The sequence below is a fragment of the Cervus elaphus genome, chromosome 11, assembly GCF_910594005.1.
Source record: "Cervus elaphus chromosome 11, mCerEla1.1, whole genome shotgun sequence".
NCBI classification, from domain to species: domain Eukaryota; kingdom Metazoa; phylum Chordata; class Mammalia; order Artiodactyla; family Cervidae; genus Cervus; species Cervus elaphus.
The window spans coordinates 66,290,163-66,309,787 of NC_057825.1; the positions used below are offsets into that span (position 1 = coordinate 66,290,163).

Genomic DNA, 19,625 nt, shown 5'->3' on the forward strand with positions numbered 1-19,625 from the left:
TACTCTGTCATTCTGGAGATTGTGAAACTTTGATCAGTCGTTCAATTTACATGAGAGAGACAGATTTGAGTTTGTTTATGGAGAAGTTGATTAGTCTTGGGACTAATGAAAGACTATATAGGAGAAATTTCTAGAGATGTTTTTGGAATAAAAAGCTTTCTCATTGCTCTATAAAATATATTCATTTCTGATGGGAATTTTTAGCTTTTCTTATGGCTTTAAAAGAGAAGAACATATAGGAAATAAAGAAATGTTTTTTAAAGCAACAGCTAAATTTTTAAAAAATTTAAGACAGTGAGACCAAAGGAAGAAAAGAATGAGTTTCAAAACATTCCTAGTGTATATGAAACCTACCCTGAGATACTCAGATCACTTCATTTTCAGTCAGTCTTGAACCATATGCTGTATCTACTTTTTTATATTAGTATCTTTTTACTGTTTTAGTAAAAACACTTTCAGTATGTATCCTGGCGGGCAGCAGTACTCACACTGGGAGTTCAAGTGGGTATCCTAGCACTCAAGTCCTCCGTTTGTTGGCCTGGCCAGAATTGGGCAGCCACAGGCTATCCACAGGGGGTGCTCCCCCTTGTCAGAACTGAGAGCCCTTTTCTCTGTTTTTATTGATCTTTTGTCACCATTGTTTCACTTTGATCTAGAAAGTATAATTTGGGCACATTGTTTTTAATTATACTTTTTTTTTCCTTAATGCTATGAAACAAGAATCTCTTCAGTCATCTCCTTTTGAAAGTAAAAGTGGCTCAGTCATGTCAGACTCTGTAATCTTATGGACTGTAGCCTGCCAGGCTCCTCTATCCATGGAATTCTCCAGACCAGAATACTGGAGTGGGTAGCTATTCCCTTCTCCAAGGGATCTTCCCAACCCAGGGTTTGAACCTGGGTCTCCTGCATTGCAGGCAGATTCTTTACCATCTGAGCCTCCAGGGAAGCCCAAGAATACTGGAGTGGGTAGCATGTTCTCCAGCAGGATCTTCCCAGGCCAGGATCTTCTTTTACTAAACTCCAGCAGGATGTTCTCCTTTTACTAAAAACTAAATATTTATTGTCACTCTTTAGGTCAAGCTTTGTATTGTAAATTTATTGTGTACTTAATTTTAGTACATCTGCACAATAATCTCATTTTATAGATGAAGATTCTAAAGTTCAGAGAAGTTAGGTGACTTGCCCATTCTAACTCCAACACTTGTGATCCTAACCTTTATAATACCTTTGCCTAAATCTCTGCTCTGATACTTTTCCTTAATGATGAATTCTGTAATTATTGTCACCTGAAATTTTTAGCCTTGTTGTATCATATGTTCATTCTTTAACGTATATTGATAAATACCTGCTTTTTTTTTTTTAATACCTGCTTTTTGTAAGAACTTTTACTAGAGTATGTGAGAGCAACAGACTTTCAAAGAAGAACCAAAGATGGTTACAATCTAATAGGGAAATTATTTTAATAAGTGAGTTAACTGTAATAAAAGTTGGTGACAAGTACCAAAAAAAGAGACATATATCTAAATGTTGTACTGTATTTGTGAGTTAGTTGCTCGGTCGTGTCCGACTGTTTGCGACCCCATGGACTGTATCCCGTCAGGCTTCTCTGTCCATTGAATTCTGCAGGCAAGAATTCTGGAGTGGGTTGCCATTTCCTTCTCTGAAATGCTGTACTATAGGAATTTGAAGAAGAAAGATATTACTTGCAACTGATAGTGGAATACCTAAGACTGGAAGGATCAGAGAAAGCTTTTCAGAAATTAAAAGTATGCCTTAATAACATTTCCTATCAGACTTTTTGAAAATGTTTGGAGTTCTTGAGCTCAAGAAACTACCATTATTAGAGAAAAGGCAAAATGGAAAGTACCTCTGGGTACTCTCTTAATTCTTAATACTAGGTTTCTTTCTTTTTATTTTATTTTTTTTTTACTGTTTATTTTAGTTGGAGGCTAATTACTTTACAATATTGTAGTGGTTTTTGCCACACATTGATATGAATCGGCCATGGGTTTACATGTGTTCCCCATCCTGAATCCCCTTCCCACCTCCCTCCCCATGGTTTCTTTCTTTTTAAAAAATATTTTGCATCCATGGATCTTTTGTGCTGTTTGTTTACAACTGGAAATTGTTGATATACTTTAATTTTACCACCTGCTAATTTCAAATGTAATATGTATCTTCAGTACTTTTCTTGAGTTTTCTGTTTTGTGAATAATTCGGTTAAATATTTTTGAGCAGCTTTTTGTGTTCACTACTATGCTGGATAACATCAGGGATACAAAGGAAGTCTAAGGAAGGTTGTATCTGATTTATTTTCAAAAAGCACATTGTAAATGAAAAATAAGGTGGCATGTAATTAAGTTCTAGTTTGTGTATGAAACAGATATTTAGTAATTACTATATGCAGGTACTGATGGTTCACAGGTAAAGAATTTGCCTGCAAATGCTGGAGACATAGGAGACCCAAGTTCAGTCCCTGCGTCAGAAAGATCCCCTGGAGGAGGAAATGGCAACCCACTCCAGTAATCTTGCCTGAAAAATCCCATGAACAGAGGAGCCTAGCGAGCTACAGTCCAAAGAGTCATAAAGAAGCAGACATGACTGAGCACAGGCACACACACATGTATGCAGGTGCTTTTGTTAAAGACAAGAGATGTTACAAGGCAATATTAAAGATAATTGAGACAGTAAGAAAATAGGCAAATAAAAGCTGACTCCGTGAAGTTTGAGCTTGGGCTGCTGTGGAAATTAGTAACGCTAATTTAGTAACGCTGTTCACAGAGACAGTGGAGTTGGGCTGGACATACTAAGTAGATAGACAAGATGAAGTAGTGTCAGTGAGCAAGCCATTCTTCAAAATGTAACATTGAGGGAGAAACAGAAGGATTATAAAGGGGAAAATGTGATTTCCCCCCCCATCCCCAGATAGTAGAAACTTGTATGTCTTTGAAGAACAAGGAGAAAAAAGCAATAGGAAGAGAGAAACTGAAAATGTTACAGAAGTAAGGAATATGTGTTGGGAATAAGAGATGCATAAAAATGGAGGAATTTATTGCAGATGGTTCTGTTTCTTTGACAAATTGAAGGAGAGTTCATTTGTTGGAATCTATGATAGCAGTTTGCAGTTGGGGGCTTATGTAGAGAAAAGGGAATATATTTACATCTGCCTTTATGGGAAAATTTTGCCAGGAAATCATCAAGATTTTCAGTGAAAGAATTGATGGGCATTGGAAAGAGCTTAATTGAAAGTGGATGACAACTTCTGTAGTAGGGCTGTATTTTATTTGTTTTGTATTTTTTAGAGTTCTTTATCACCTTGGAACAGGAATAGAAAAGTTGACAGTAGGTGAGGAAAATGACTTAGCATTTTAAGTCAGACTTGAATTTGAATTTGTGTTATAATCGTGTGTGACTTTAAGTTATTTAATCTATATGTGCCTCAGTTTCTTTATGTATAAAATAGATTAAAGCCTTTATTGCCAATTATAGTATTGGATGGGATCTTGTTGGAAAATTCTCTAGCTAGAAGTTCTATAAATATTTGTTTCCTTTTGTTTTTTCCCGAAGAGTGAACGAACCATAGTCAAAGAATGACATAGTAGTGTTAAATTAGAAAGTAAGGGTGACTTTAACAGGCTAATTGCAGTTTCAGGCCAAGTAGGAACTCTAGGGTACTCAAGAATAATCCATTTGACTGGGCAGAAGGGGAGAGTTGAGTGATTAGAGGTTCAGGCATACGAATGGTGATATAGGAGTAATGTTCTAGTAAAGGACGCTAAGGAACTGTATTTTTAATTTTTTAAACTTGAAATTAGCCTCTTGTGCTACTGGTTACTGTGTTGGATAGAACAGTTACAGACATACTAATCTTAATTCCTTTACTGTGTCAACAAATCTTCTATGCCTTTCCAACAGTTGCTATTTGTTCTATATATTTTACCACAATTTATTAATTTTTGTTAAAACACTGGGAAAGGAAAAAAGTATTGTCTTGTTCTTGTGTTATCTACTGAATAACTCAACCATGTACTGTTGAATGAAACTTTTTAAAAAATGACAGCTAAATCTGTCAAAGTTAAGGGACTTACCTGGCGGTGCTGTCTTTAAGTCACCATGCAAGGGGTGTGGGTTTGATCCCTGGTTAGGGAACTAAGATCCCACATGCTGTGTGGCATAGTCAAAAAACAAAAAGTTCACCATTAATGATAAAGATATTAAATAAATAAGACATTTTTGAGCAATGGATTCTTTCTGATATTGTAGTATAATACTTAGACTTAGTGACTAGTGTTGTATATTTGATTCTCTGATATGTAAAATACTAAAAGTGCTTCTGTGATTTCTGTTTCCTTAGACTATTGTAGAACTGTCTGAAGAGCGGGATGGTCTTCATTTTCTACCCCATGCCTCTTCATCTGCACAGTCACCTTGTGGTTCTCCAGGCATGAAGCGAACAGAAAGTCGACAACATCTGTCAGTGGAGCTGGCAGATGCTAAGGCCAAGATAAGAAGGCTTAGGCAGGAATTGTAAGTTGCTGCTTTTCAAGGCTCGTTGAATTTATATGGTTGCAAAGGTGACCTAAATGCAATGTTTTTAGGCTTATGAAATATAGATGCATGGTTCCCAGTTGCTAGGCTGTGTCACAGTTTTCAGCATTTGTCAAAATGAAGACACTATCATAAAGTTTTCTTAATGCTAAGTCTTATCAACTTAAAGGATGCCCGTTATCCTGTATCTGTGTACTTCCTACTCTTCTAGTGTTAGGATGTCCTTTCTTTTATAAAATAATGTTTTCCCTTGGCAAGTTGAGGTCTGCTTAATTTTTTTATTTTTTCATTCCATGAAATCCAAAATACTGACAACCACTGATACAGATTGTTAAGTTCAGTTTTTTAAAAATTAACGTAAATGAATTTTGGTGTACAGTATTACAGAAAAATAATTTTGTGTATCTTCTGCATGGAGTAATTGAAATGCCTGAGTCACATACTTAAAAAAGGTAAATATTCGGATTGGTTAGTGCTGATAAAATTAATATTTATTTAACTTTCAAAAACCATTACAGGAAAATCAGTATAAATGTCACATTGGTGAATAACTTGTAAAGACACAACCAGTCTCTGCTGGAGATTTTTTTATATTGCACTTTAAAAAACAAAGGAGTTGTGTGTTATAGGCTTTTTCTTTCCTTTTTTTGGGGAGGTTTTGTTTTCTTGGAATTTAGGCTTTGGGGTATAGATTTTAAATTTAAAACCACCATATAGCAATTAAGTTTATTTATTGATTGTTTAAAGCAGCTAGTTTTAAGAAAGTGGTTGAATGTGCAAGGTAGAAAAAATATACAGTCCATAGGAAAATTTGAAAACAAGAAAATACAGTTTTCATTGTGAATGTCTGCAGTATTATGTATCTGTTGAAGTGAATACGCCCAAGATATTCTATAAACAGCTGCGCCATGAAAATTAGGGAAGAGATTGCTGTTATTAGTTTGACTGGCAGTTAATGGATAGCCTAAACAGTGAACACTAGTTCGTTCCGTATAATTTAGCACAATCTTCTTCAGTCTTTAGATAAAGCGTGCAATTAGAACTGCAGTGATGGCTGTGAATTCATTTAACATTTTGCACTATATTAGAATTTGATTTTAAAATAAAATTTACTTGAGCATAGTATTATTAAAATTCCAGACAACTTAAAGAGATTAGTAAAATTTGGTCTCATGCTGACTGGAAAATATAAATGAATATTTTTAATGAATAAATAAAAATGCCAGATATAGCAAGTTTTCTCAGTAACTAGCATTACTTCAAATACTATCTATATCTTTTGTTGTCCTTTGAAAATATGTCCCTTCATGGGTTTCTTCTGTTAACATCTGTTTTAAGTGTTTTTGTTGAGATAGATCTTTACTAAAGTGATGGGAGTGTGGAATCACTAGATAAAAATAGTTTAGGTTGCCTTATACCTAATGGAAATAAATAATTGTAATAAGAACATGCAGACTGATAGCATACTTGTGGGTGGTACATCATGATATAATTGCTTTCAATTTATTGACATACAGAGTAAAAGTGTAATTTGCAGTTTGGATGGAAGAAGAAGTAATTCCTTATAAATTTCACTTTTATGCAATAGTTAACACTATCAAATGCTTCCTTTAATAATTCTCTTTGTCTCCATGGATCCCATGGTTCCAAAGGGTTTTCTCTCACACAAATTATTTTTTTTAGGAAAAAAAAAGTTTTATTGAAATATAATTCATATATCAGAAAAATTGAACCTTTTAAAGTGTGCAATTTAGTGATTTTTAGTTTATTCTTAGAGTTTTGCAGTCATCCCATGCCATCTAATATTAAGACATTTTCATCACCCCAGAATGAAACTGCATACCCGTCAACAGTCACTGCATCACCTTTGGTCTTTGGCTCCTCAAAAACACTAATATACTTCCTATTTCTATAGATTTGTCTATTCTAGACATTTCATATATATAAATGGAATCATACATTATGTGGCCTTTTATTTCTGGCTTCTTTCACTTACCATAATGTTGTCAAGATCCGTGCATGTTGTACCATATAGCAGTACTTTGTTCCTTTTGATGTTGAATAATACTCTTTTATGGACATTCTACATTTTGATTACTCATTTATGAGTTGATGGACGTTTGGATTGTATTCTACTTTTTGGCTATTTATTTATTTATTTTACTTTTTGGCTATTTAAATAATGCTCCTATGAACATTCATGTGTGTATTTTTGTATAGAAATATATTTTCATTTCTCTTGGGTATTTACTGAATTGTGGAAATTCTGGGTCATACAGTAGCTCTGTGTTTAACCTTTTGAGGAACTGTCAAACTGGGCTGTACCGTTTTACATCACCACCAGCATAGTATGAGGCCTCTAGTGTCTCTGCATCCTCAGCAATACCTTTTACTATACACCCTTTTATTACAACCATAGGTTTGACTTGCATTTCCATCATGACTAATAATGTTGAGTCTCTTTTCATGTGCTTACTGGCCATTTGTATATCTTCTTCGGAGAAATGTTTATTCAGTTCCTTTGCGCATTTTTAAGTTGAATTTTGAGATAAACTTTTAATCAGTTCAGTTCAGTCACTCAGTCGTGTCCGACTCTTTGTGACCCCATGGACCACAACACGCCAGGCCTCCGTGTCCGTCATGAAATTACATGAAAACTGGAGGTGTGTTAGAAACCTTTGTACCCCACAGTTGAGAGTAAGTGAATTTTATTCACTTTTGACTTGGGGGAGAAAAGGGAGTGGTGTCAGGAAGAGTTCATAAAGATAGTAACATTTCACCTGATGTTATGCAATTAACTAAGTTAAGGCTCAGATGGGTATTATAAGCAGAAGAAACAGAAGCAATAGAACATAAAGAGGGACATGGGGAAATGAAGTTGAAAATGATGGAGTGGATAAGTAGAATGTCATGTATGCGGTGCTGAGAAATTTGAATATTAAACAGTGGGGGCCAAACTGAAGATTTTTTTTTTTTGTATAGGAGAGCAGTTTAAAAACAGATTTCTGTTTTAATAAAGAGGTATCAACCTAGTAGCTGACCTTTGTGAGTATTCAAATTGGAAAAATAAATTCTGGTGTCATTGTAAAGATAGATTGAAGGACAAGTCCAGGCAAGAAGTGGTGTGGGCCTGATCCAGGGTTTTAATGATGAGGTTGAAGAGGAGATGTTAAGGAAGAAAGTAGGGTCTGCAGGATAATTCCTAGTTTCCTACAAGTAGTGTCTGTCTGGATGGTGATCCGTTCGTTCAGACAGGGAACATAAGAGAGAGGAATACTATTAAGGTAAAAGACAGGTTTAGTTTTGACATATTTAGTTTGAGGTGCCTTTGAAATATTTCTGTGGAGATGATCAATTGGATAATTGACTATCTGGCCCATGATGCAGAGTAGAGATTTCGGATCATTAGTATACTCATGCAGAATAATAATATATGCAGCAGCATATAAGTCGTAATTGAAACCTTTGGAATGGATCAGACTGCCCATGAGCATGAAGAATGTGAAGGATATAATCTGAAGAATACAAAGATTAGAAAGGTGTTTAAGTGGTTAAAGGTAGATGCCACCATTTATTACCCACATTACTCAGTTTCTTCATATACAAAATGACAGGTAGAGCAAATAATTAAGTGCATGAGCTTTAGAGGCATTCTAAAATGTGAATCCTGGCTCTCAACACTTCCTAACTGAGTGACTGTGGCCAAGTTACTGAAACTCTAAGGCTATTCAGGTTCCTAGACTGTTAAATGGGAATAATATTAGTGCTTACTTGTAGGGTTGTTGTGTGAGGTAAATATGTAAGTAAACAGTGTGTATTACATAAGTGCTCAACAAATGTAAGCTGCAGTCATGAGCTACTACTTCTTTAGAGTTCTTGTGAGGATTAAGTGCTTGGCAGAGTGTAAAATGCGTAGCACAAGTGTGTGGCACAGATAATGAGAACTTGATAATTGTTAGCCAAAAGATAGGCACAAAACATGAGATCAGCAAAATAATCAGAGAGTTAATATATTGAGAACTAGAAAATCCTAAGAGTGTAGAGTCATGGAAACCAAAGGAGAAGCTTATTAAGAAGAGTGGCATGAATTAAGTTTCTCAAAGATCTGAAAATAATGTGTTGGATTCGGCAATAAGTGACTGACTGTAATAAATAGTGTCAGTGGGAAGATGTGAATGGAAGCCTCATCACTGTAGATAGAATGGTCAAATGGTTGCAAAAAGGGATTATTTTATTAGTAAGTGAAGATCCTCCTGGGTAACTCTTTTGGAAATTCCAGTAATTAAACTCATACTTCACATACTCCAAAGTGAATTTCAGATGGATTAAAGAGCTAAATGTAAAAAGCAAAATCACGATGAAGAAACTAGTCTAGATGCTGCTGCTGCTGCTAAGTCACTTCAGTCGTGTCGGACTCTATGCGACCCCATAGACAGCAGCCCACCAGGCTTCTCTACCCCTGGGATTCTCCAGGCAAGAACACTGGAGTGGGTTGCCATTTCCTTCTCCAATGCATGAAAGTGAAGTCGCTCAGTCATGTCTGACTCTTAGCGACCCCATGGACTGCAGCCCACCAGGCTCCTCCGTCCATGGGATTTTCCAGGCAAGAGTACTGGAGTGGGGGTGCCGTTGCCTTCTCCGAGTTTACATGAGTATGTGTTAATATACTCTTGGTGGGGAAGAATTTTGCACAAAAGTGGTTGTTCTGTTTGTATTTAAAAAATGTTAAATATGTAAACATCCAGAAAAAAATAAGTGTATTAAAAGTGTTAGAATATTCCTCAAAAAGTTAAATATAGAATTTTTATATAATCTAGCAGTTCCACACGTATGTATATCCCACTAAAATTGAAAACAGAAACTCAAACATATACTGGCATGCCATTGTTCACTGAAGCATTATTCCCAACAGCTGAAGAGTAGAAACAACCCAATGGCCATGAACAAATGGACAGATAAACAAAATGTGCTTGTGGGCACACAGTGGATTATTATTCAGCCATAAAAAATGAAATTTTGATATGCTGCTGCAACATGGATGAGCCATGGAATGAGCCATGAGATGAGTCATCTCAGCTTGCTAAGTGAGATAAGCCAGATAAAATGATAAATTTTAATAATTCCACTTAAATGAAATATCTTTTATGGGCAAATTGAGAGATAGAAAATAAATTAGAGAGTTATTGCTTAAAGAGTATAGAATTTCACAACAGGGTGATGAAAAAGTTTTGGGAGTATGTAGTGGTGATAGTATAACATTGTAAATGTAATTAGTGCTTCTGAAATGTACATTTTAAATTAACCATTTTAAAATGGTTAAAATTTAAATTTTATGTTATATATATATATGTCACCACAATAAAAAAATTTATTTTTAATTTTTAAAAAAGCATTTAACAGGGTATTTCCTGCCAGTCCAGTGGTTAGGACTCCACGCTTTTACTGCTGAGGGCCTGGGTTCAGTCTCTGTTCAGGGAACTAAGATCCCACAGGCCATGTGGTGCAGTCCCCCACCCTCAAAAAAAAGCGTTTAACTTTTTGCAAAGAAGTATCTGTAAGAAGTATCGTATATATTACAAAATTGTAGTAACTTTTCATCAGAAGAAATTTAAATGGCACAATAAGAAAACTAGCCTTTCATAATATTCAAATAAATTTAAATTAGAACAATAACGGCATTTTTCAGTTGTTAAATTGTTTCACGTACAGTCACTTTTATCCTCTGCTGGTTGCATTATGAATTGATAGTGACCTGTCTGCAAGACAATTTGACAGTAAATATCAAGAACCTTTAAACACGTAATATACTTTTAGAAATCTATCCTAAAATATACAGGGTTTTATTTATAATGATTTTATTTGCCAAAACATCATTCATTACAGTGAAAATTGGAATCCATTTAATGAGTAAATTATGATTCCTCTGTCACTGGGAATATTCTTCCATTAAAAATGGGTTTCTAAAAAAAAAAAAAAACATAAGCCAGGGCTTCCCTGGTGGCTCAGTGGTAAAGAGTCCACATGCCAGTGCAGGAGACACGGGTTTGATCTGTGATCCAGGAACATCCCACATGCTGTGGAGCAACTAAGCCCACGTACCACAGCTACTCAGAGCCTGTGCTCTAGAGCCCGGGAGCTGCAACTACTGAAGCCCGAGTGCGCTAGAGCCCGTGCTTCACAGCAAGAGAAGCCACTGCAATGAGAGCTTGCGCATCTCAACTGAAGAGTAGTGCCCGCAACTGAAGAGCTCCTGCCCGCGGCAACTAGCGGAAAAAAGCCTGTGCAGCAGCAGAGACCCAGCACTGCCAAAAATAAATAAGTAAATAGATAACAACAACAAAAGCAAGCATGTGCATGTATCTTTTCAAATTAGCATTTTGCTTTTTTTTTTTTTTTCAGATATATACCCAGGAGTGGAATTGGCTAGGTCATATGGTAGTTCTGATTTTAGTTTTATGAAAAACTGCCATGCTGTTTTCCACAGCAGCTATACCAATTTACATTCCCACCAAGACTGTACAAGGATTCCCTATTCTTCACGTCCTCACCAGTGTTTGTTGTTTGTGTTCCTTTTGATGACAGTCCTTTGACACCTGTAAGGTGATATATTAATGTGTTTTTGACTTTCATTTCCCTGATGATTAGTGATTTTGAGCATCTTTTCATGTGCCTTTTGGTCATCTGCATATCCTCTTTGGGAAAAATGTCTACTCAGATCTTCTGCTCATTTTTTAATTGGGTTGTGTGTTTTTTTGATATTGAGTTATATGAACTGTTTATATATTTTGGATATTAACTCCTTATCAGTCATATCATTTGCAAATATTTTCTCCCTTTCAGTAAGTTATCTTTTCCTTTTTGCTGTGCAAACACTTTTAAGTTTAATTAGATCCCATTTGTTTATTTTTGCTTTTATTTCCTTCGCTTTAGAAGACTGATCCCAAAAGAATATTGCTGCAATTTATGTCAAAAAGTATCTGCCTGCATTTTCTTCTGGGAATTTATGGTTTCCAGTCTTGAATTCAGGTGTTTAATCCATTTTGAGTTTATTTTTCTATATGGTGTTAGAGAATGTTCTTATTTCATTCTGTTACATGTAGCTGTCCACAATTTTTCCAGTGTCACTTATTAAAGAGACTGTCTTTCTTCATTGAATATTCTTGCCTCCTTTGTTGTAGATTAATTGAGCTTAAGTGCATGGGCTTATTTCTGGGCTTCCTATTGTGTTCCACTGATCTATGTGTCTGTTTCTAGACCAGTACCATACTGTATTTGATTACTGGAGCTTTGTAGTACAGCCTCAACTATATGATTGAGGCACATGATTCCTCCATCTCTGTTCTTCTTTCTCACAAATGTCTTGGCTATTTGGATCTTTTGTGTTTCCATACAAGTTTTAAGATTATTTGTTCTAGTTCTGTGAAAAATGCCATTGGTATTTTAATAGGGTTTGCATTGAATCTGTAGGTTGCCTTGGATAGTATGGCCATTTTAACAGTATGAATTCTTCTAATCCAAGAACACAGTGTATCTTTCCTTCTGTTTGTGTCATCTTCAGTTTCTTTCATCAGCATATGGCAGTTTTCTGAGTATAGGTCCTTTACCTCTTTAGGTAGATTTATTCCTTGGTATCTTATTCTTTTTAATGTGAAGATAAATAGGATTATTCCCTTAATTTCTCTTCTAATAGTTCATTGTTAGTGTGTAGAAATGCAACAGATTTTTCTGTATGTTGATTTAGTATCCTTCAGCTTTACCAAATTTGTTGATAAACTCCAACAATAGTTTTCTGGTTGCATCTTTTGGATTTTCTATCTTTGTTGCTGAGCTTAGGTTTGATGCTCAAAAGCCAATACTTAAGAGAGAACTATTGCTTGGAAAAGAAAGGTTGCTTTATTTAGGAGGCCAGCAACCTAGAGGGAAGGCGGACTTGTGTCCAAAAACCAACTCTGAAGCTGTGCTTCAGGCTGAGCACATTGTCTGAGCACCATTCTCCACCTGAGTTGGAGGCCTTAGTTCCTGCAGAAAAGCTCAAAGATATTGTTACATATATTCCTTGAGGAAGAACCAGAACCCTGCTTTATTGCTGGACTGTTGTTCCTCAGCTACTCCTTTGTTTCTTCATTCCCTTCCTTCTGTGAGTAGCAGCTGTTTGAATCTGCCCTTTAGATCTCAGGGAGTCAGAATGCTGAATGAAGTCTATTTCCTACAAGAAATGGGGGACAAAAAAGATTTGTACCTGGAAGGACCTGACAGAGTCTTGCTCAGTTTCATCTGTAGTATGTCATCTGCAGATAGTGACAGTTTTTATTCCTCCTTTAAATTTGGATTCCTTTTCTTTTTCTTGTCTCATTGCTGTGGCTGGGACTATGTTGAATAAAAATGGCAAGAGTGGACATTGTTTTTTGTTCCTGATCTTAATGGAAATGTGTTCAGCTTTTCACTGTTGAGTCTGATGTTAGTTCTGGCTTTGTCATATATAGAGTTTATTATTCTCTGTGCCCACTTTCTGCAGAGTTTTTTTTTTTTTCCAATCATAAACAGGTATTGAGTTTTGTGAAAAGCTTTTTCTGCACCTACTGAGATGATCATATGGTTTTTATTCATCAGTTTGTTAATGTGGTGTTCAGAAAGATGCATGTACCCCAGTGTTTATAGTAGCATTATTTATACTTGCCATGATATGGAAGCAACCTAAGTGTCCATCAACAGATGATTAGATTAAGAAGATGTATAGAGAATATATATATATATAGAGAGAGAGAGAGAGAGAGAGAGAGAATGGTATGCTACTCAGTCATAAAAAGGATAAAATTTGCTATTTTAAAAACATGGGACTTCCCTGGTGGTCCAGTTGTTAAGAATCTACCTTGAAATCTAGAGGACACAGGTTTGATCCCTGGTTGGGGAACTGAGATCCCACATGCCACAGATCAGCTAAGCCTGTGCACTGCAGCTCCTTAGCCCGTGCACTCCAGAGCCCTCAGGCCACAACTAGGGAGCCTGCGTGATGGAATGAAGATCCCTCGTGCAGCAACTAAGACTCAACGCAGCCAAATAAATAAAACAACATTGATGGACTTGGAGGGTGTTATCCGAGGTAAAATAAATCAAAGACAAAGACAAATGCTATATGATGCCAATTATATGTAGAATCTAAAAAATAAAACTAGTGACTGTAACAAGAAAAACAGATTTATAGATACAGGAAGCAGGTGATTACTGGTGGGAAGAGGGAGTGGAGAGGGGCAATATAGACGTAGAGGATTAAAGGTACAAACTTATGTATAAAATAAACTACAAGGATATATTGTACAATGCAAGGAATATAGCTAATATTTTATGGAGTATAACTTTTAAAAATTGTGAATCACAATAACCTGTAGCTTATATAACATTGTGTATCAGCTATACTTCAATAAAAATTTTCTCTGGTGAAAAAACTTAAATATAAGCACATATGAGATGTCAAAAGCAGATTGTTCTACATAATGAACATTTATTTTTAATTATTTAAGAACAGAAGGTGGATAGTAGAGACAATGAGTGGAGACTTACTTTGAGGAGCTTGGCTCTAAAGGAGAGATAGAAAATGGGAGTTAGAAAGAACACAGTGTAAAAAGAAAAAAGTGTATTAGGAGAAATACAAAAGTGTCCAGACTTCAGGGTAGAAACGAATAGAGATTCAAAGATTTTACATATCTGTGTGGCACTGTATTATTTTCTTTAGGTCATTGTAAATACTGAAAATAGTTTGGAGACCCTTAAAGTCTCAGACCCAGCTAGTATTGCCTTGCTTAAGAACTCTTCCAGCTAATTTGTCTGTGACTGTACAGAGAGGGAGAGAGAGTAAGGAGATAGAAATCAGGAAATGACAGAAGAGATGAAGAAAAAGAAACTACATTATGAACTATGAGGACATTAGTCATTGAGGTTATTAGCATTTGGAGAACTTTAAGGGTGAGTCTGATGACATCCAACCATATAAATTCATAATACTAATTTCTTTTTCCCCAGCTTGAGGTCATGACCAATATTATGTTAAAATAGATATTTAATAATGATAATACTCAGATGATCATAGTTTTCAAAGCACAAAGTTTTTTATTTAATAAATTTTTTTTGCATTTAAGGGAGGAAAAGACTGAACAATTGTTGGACTGTAAACAAGAACTAGAGCAAATGGAAATAGAGCTAAAAAGGCTGCAGCAAGAGGTTTGTACCTGGAACTTTCATTATATAAGATCAATTGGAAATTGAGTTTTCTCCTTATAATTTACAACATTTGCTTTATTGCTTACTGAGGTTTAATGAAATGTAATGACTTTTTCAGTGTTCTGTCTTCAGAAATGCCAGAGCCAAAACTAGAAATCAAAGCTGGAAAGAAGTTCGGAGTTTTCTTTTTTCTCTATCAGTGTGCTATTCAAACCTTGCTAAGATTCCAGGGAACCTCTTAGGACTAGGACAGTTCCAGGTTTCCCTTTTTTTATGTATTGGCTTCTGTGACTTGACAGCTGGAACACCCCTACTGCTAAAACTGTGCTGCTTATGTATATTTCCCTAGGTCTCTGCTCTCTTATGGTTCTTTATGTTAACTTCCATAGAATAGAATGCATTTTCATTTTGCACATTTTCTGCCATGTAGATTCAGAGTTTATACTTTTTAAAATGTCTTTATTTTTTCTGAAGCTTTGTGTTTTTTCATCATGAACTAAGACTGTTTAAGAATTTGCTTCTTTTAATTACTCTGTAATGTTTTGTTTTCATTTGAAGGTAGTGCAAGAGGTCTTCTTTAAGCCATAAATGATTAAGATTGGGATAAGGCTGGAAAATTTCTTTCTTCTTACTTTCCCTAACCTGCCATTTTAAATTCCAGGGTTGCTTCACTTGTGGGATCATAAATCTGGGACCTTTCTTGGTGAATGAATCTAGGGATCATAACCTTTAGTTTTAGATGTGCTGTGGGTGCTGTTCCACTGCTCGGTAGCAGGGTTTTTTTGTGTTCCATCTAAAACAGTGATTCTCAATCTTTTTTTTGTCTCAAGACCCTTCTTTACTCTTAAAAATTAATGAGGATTATTTAATGTGAAATCCCTTTACTGGAATTTACTGTATTTGAAATTTCAACTAGTAATTTAAGAATATTTATTAATTCATTTGAAAATAATACTCAACCCATTCCATGTTAACATAAAAATTATATGGTAACTAAATAACCATTATTTTACAAAACAACAAAAAAAATAGAATAATAGTAATCTTTTATATTTTTGCAAATCTCTTTATTTAATGCCTGCCTTAATTGAAGACTACCAGATTCTCATATGTTTCTGCATTCAGTCTGTTAAGTTAATAACATGTCATCTGTGTAGCCTCTGGAAAGTTCCACTGTATTCTCATGGAAGGATGAGAGTGAAAACAGCAAGTACTGTCTTATTATTATTATGAAAATAGTTTTGAGCTGATGAGCTCCCCAGAAGGCTTTCAGGGACCCACACATGTCTCTGGATCATGCTTTCAATTACTGTTATTCAAAGGATTGCAGGAGGACTTTTTAAATTTTGAATTTTAATATTTATTTCAAATGATGTAGAGACGTATACTAATTATATGCAAGTTATCATTCATGTGGAAGTATTAAAAAACTCAGCAGGATTTTGGTAACATATCTGGATAGAAACATTTCTCTAAAGTAACTAATGATCAACTTTTGTAGTAGTTTGCCTCATCTGTATTTTTACTATCTTGTATTTTGAAGTTAGCTTTTTACCTTAAATTCATTGCAAACAGTTATGTTAAGAGATTTACTTATTTTAAAATGTCCTGAATATTTTTTACAATCTTAGTAGTGAACATTATACATAAAAACTTGTATGTATGCGTGTGTTTTTATATTTGTATAGAAGTGTATATTTTAAAAATACTTCTTAATCTTGGTTTAAAAAAAGACTTTATATATCCCCATTAAAAAAAAATTACTTAAGGTGTAATATTTATACCAGAAAATTCACACTTTTAGCAGTCTGTCACCTTAATTGCTCAGCTTCCTCGTCCCACAAAAATTCACACTTTAAAGTACAGAAGTCATTGGGGTTTTTTTGTAAATTCATCAGATTGCACAACCTAAGCATTATCAATTTGAAAATAGAGAGTAATATTTTAAATAGTAGTATGTGTTTATATTTAGAACATGAATTTGCTTTCTGATGCTCGTTCTGCAAGAATGTATCGAGATGAATTAGATGCACTTCGGGAGAAGGCCGTCAGAGTTGATAAGCTTGAAAGTGAAGTCAGCAGATATAAAGAGAGACTACATGATATTGAATTTTATAAGGCAAGAGTTGAGGTATGTTGCATAATTTAAACAATTCACAATTTTTTTCTTTAAAAGTATTACGATTTTTTCAAAATGCATTTAAAATGCACTTTAATAAATGTAAAGAACTCTTGAAACATTGAGCAAACTGTAATACCATCAGGTGTTTATTTTATGGTAGATCAGCATATTGTTTAGACTTGTAAAAGGGGATTTTTGGACACTATTCGTTGGAGGTTTTATTTCATTCCTTTGTTTAATTATAGGTAGAGAAGACTTTGAAGTTAAAATAAAGTATATATGCCTCTCCTAATTTTAAACCCATGCCTAGAAGTGAATGCAAAGCATACTTCTGATTGCTGCTCAACTCAGAATACTAAATTAGGATCAATGAAAGCAAAATCAGTATCTGTCTTCTTCTTCTCCTCTCTCTTCCTTCACCTGCCCAATGCCATTTGTCTCTTTATATAAACAAGTTAGAAGAAAACAAATTTTTCTTTTTTAATGGTCGCAATTCTATGTTACATAAAGTTGAGTTTGATAGCAAGAATTTGAAAATCTTTGCTTCTTGCATTCTTTTTTCGTTTCTCAGTGATTTCTTCTTTGTCTGTAAATAGAGGAGATTTTCATCAGTTTCAGTATGGGATAAGAAAGAAGGAGTTTACAATATCAAGTGAAAACATTGTAAGAGAAAGTTAAAACTTAGCCTGAATGTTACCAGAAAACAGACCCAATAGAGTGCAAGGATAAGCTGCTTGTTAATTCTTTTATACTTTTTTAAATGGGTGCATGTGTGGGACTATTCAGGGGTCCTCATGTGTGCCATTGTTTTAATATACTTTCTCTTAGCCAGCTTATAAATGGCAGGCATATAACTTAGCAATATAGATTTGTGAACATGTCTTCAAAACATACATAGGAATTTTAAGATGTTTATGTAAAGTATTTTTTGATAAAGCCTTGGTATATGATTTACTTGAATATTGATTGTAGTCTTGGTATTTTACTCAAAACCCCAAACTCTTCACTTTCAAGTAGAGAGAAACTTAAATCTATTTCATTAAATAAATTAATCCCCAGTTCTGTAGATTTGCATCTTAAATATCTAGAAGACTACTTATACTGAGTTCCTTATCCTTGTGACTTAGGAATTTTTATATACCCTGACAATTTCATGTGAAATTATAGTAGTATTACTCATCCTAATATAAGTAATGAGTATTTGTTTACATAATTTTTAAAATTAATTTATTTTTTATTGAAGGATAATTGCTTTACAGAATTTTGCTGTTTTCTGTCAAACCTCAACATGAATCTGCCATAGGTATACATATATCCCCTCCCTTTTGAAACTCCCTCCCATCTCCCTTCCCTGTTTACATAATAATTTAAATTCTGGGAAATAAAATGAAACCAACTGAATTGAACTATAAAGAAAGCTGAGCACCAAAGAATTGATGCTTTTGAACTGTGGTGTTGGAGAAGACTCTTGAGAGTCTCTTGACTACAAGGAGATCTAGCCAGTCCATCCTAAAGGAGATCAGTCCTGAATGTTCATTGGAAGGACTGATGTTGAAGCTGAAACTCCAGTACTTTGGCCACCTGATGCGAAGAGCTGACTCATTGGAAAAGACCCTGATGCTGGGAAAGATTGAAGGCAGGAGGAGAAGGGGACGACAGAGGATGAGATGGTTGGATGGCATCACCAACTTGATGGACATGGGTTTGGGTGGACTCCAGGAGTTGGTGATGGACAGGGAGGCCTGGCGTGCTGTGGTTCATGGAGTTGCAAAGAGTTAGACGCGACTGAGCGACTGAACTGAACTGATCTATATTTGTTACTCAGTACCTTTACTCTTGCATAGACCTGTTGATAAAGATAGCTTAATGTCTTATTTTTCAACAAAGAATTTTTGTGTTTCAGAACTTTAAAAATTATTGTATTAACATATTTGTGACCAATAAAGCTTACTTGAAATGTTTATAGGAATTAAAAGAAGACAATCAAGTTTTATTGGAAACAAAAACCATGTTGGAAGACCAATTAGAAGGAACTCGAGCTCGCTCTGATAAATTACATGAATTAGAAAAAGAGAATTTACAACTGAAGGCTAAACTGCATGATATGGAAATGGTAAGTGTATAAGGTAGATCCATTACGTAGCTTCTAAGTAAGAATTCTATGATTCATCTGATTTCCCTATGGTGATAAGGATGGCTAGTGTCCTTAAGGTCTTAACAGAAAAGTGAGAACTAAATAAGTTAGATGCTCCTGATTTTATGTAAGTTCAGGAGTAGTAGAAATTTCTGCCTTTATTACAAAGCGGTGTTATTTATTAATTTTTCTATTTCTTTTCAGAAAACCCTAATAAGCTATTGTGTAAACATTTCTTTAGACTGTAGGAATACAACTATTTCTAAAATTTAGCATTGGATCAGAAGTCATTTGTTATGTGAATAGAACAATATAATGACTATGAAGAAGTGTTTTCAGTGTTCCCAAAAATCACTTTATTTTTTTTTTTTGTTTTGTTTTTTTGTTTTTTTTTTTTATTTTTTTTTTTTTTTTATTTTTTTTAATTTTTTTATTAGTTGGAGGCTAATTACTTCACAACATTTCAGTGGGTTTTGTCATACATTGATATGAATCAGCCATAGATTTACACTTATTCCCCATCCCGATCCCCCCTCCCACCTCCCTCTTCACCCGACTCCTCTGGGTCTTCCCAGTGCACCAGGCCCGAGCACTTGTCTCATGCAT

General features: G+C 34.9%; 1 protein-coding gene across 5 annotated transcripts in view; it reads left to right on the forward strand.

Annotated features, from left to right (window-relative positions):
* The window catches only part of CCDC88A (coiled-coil domain containing 88A), a 113,800-nt gene that overhangs the window by 37,979 nt on the left and 56,196 nt on the right, over window positions 1-19,625 (forward strand). For all 5 annotated transcript variants that reach the window (XM_043917982.1, XM_043917983.1, XM_043917981.1 and 2 more), the window contains exons 8-11: window positions 4,355-4,527; window positions 14,682-14,763; window positions 16,736-16,894; window positions 18,852-18,998. In XM_043917982.1, coding sequence (XP_043773917.1) covers window positions 4,355-4,527; window positions 14,682-14,763; window positions 16,736-16,894; window positions 18,852-18,998 — 561 coding nt within the window. The remainder of the gene's footprint in view (window positions 1-4,354; window positions 4,528-14,681; window positions 14,764-16,735; window positions 16,895-18,851; window positions 18,999-19,625) is intronic.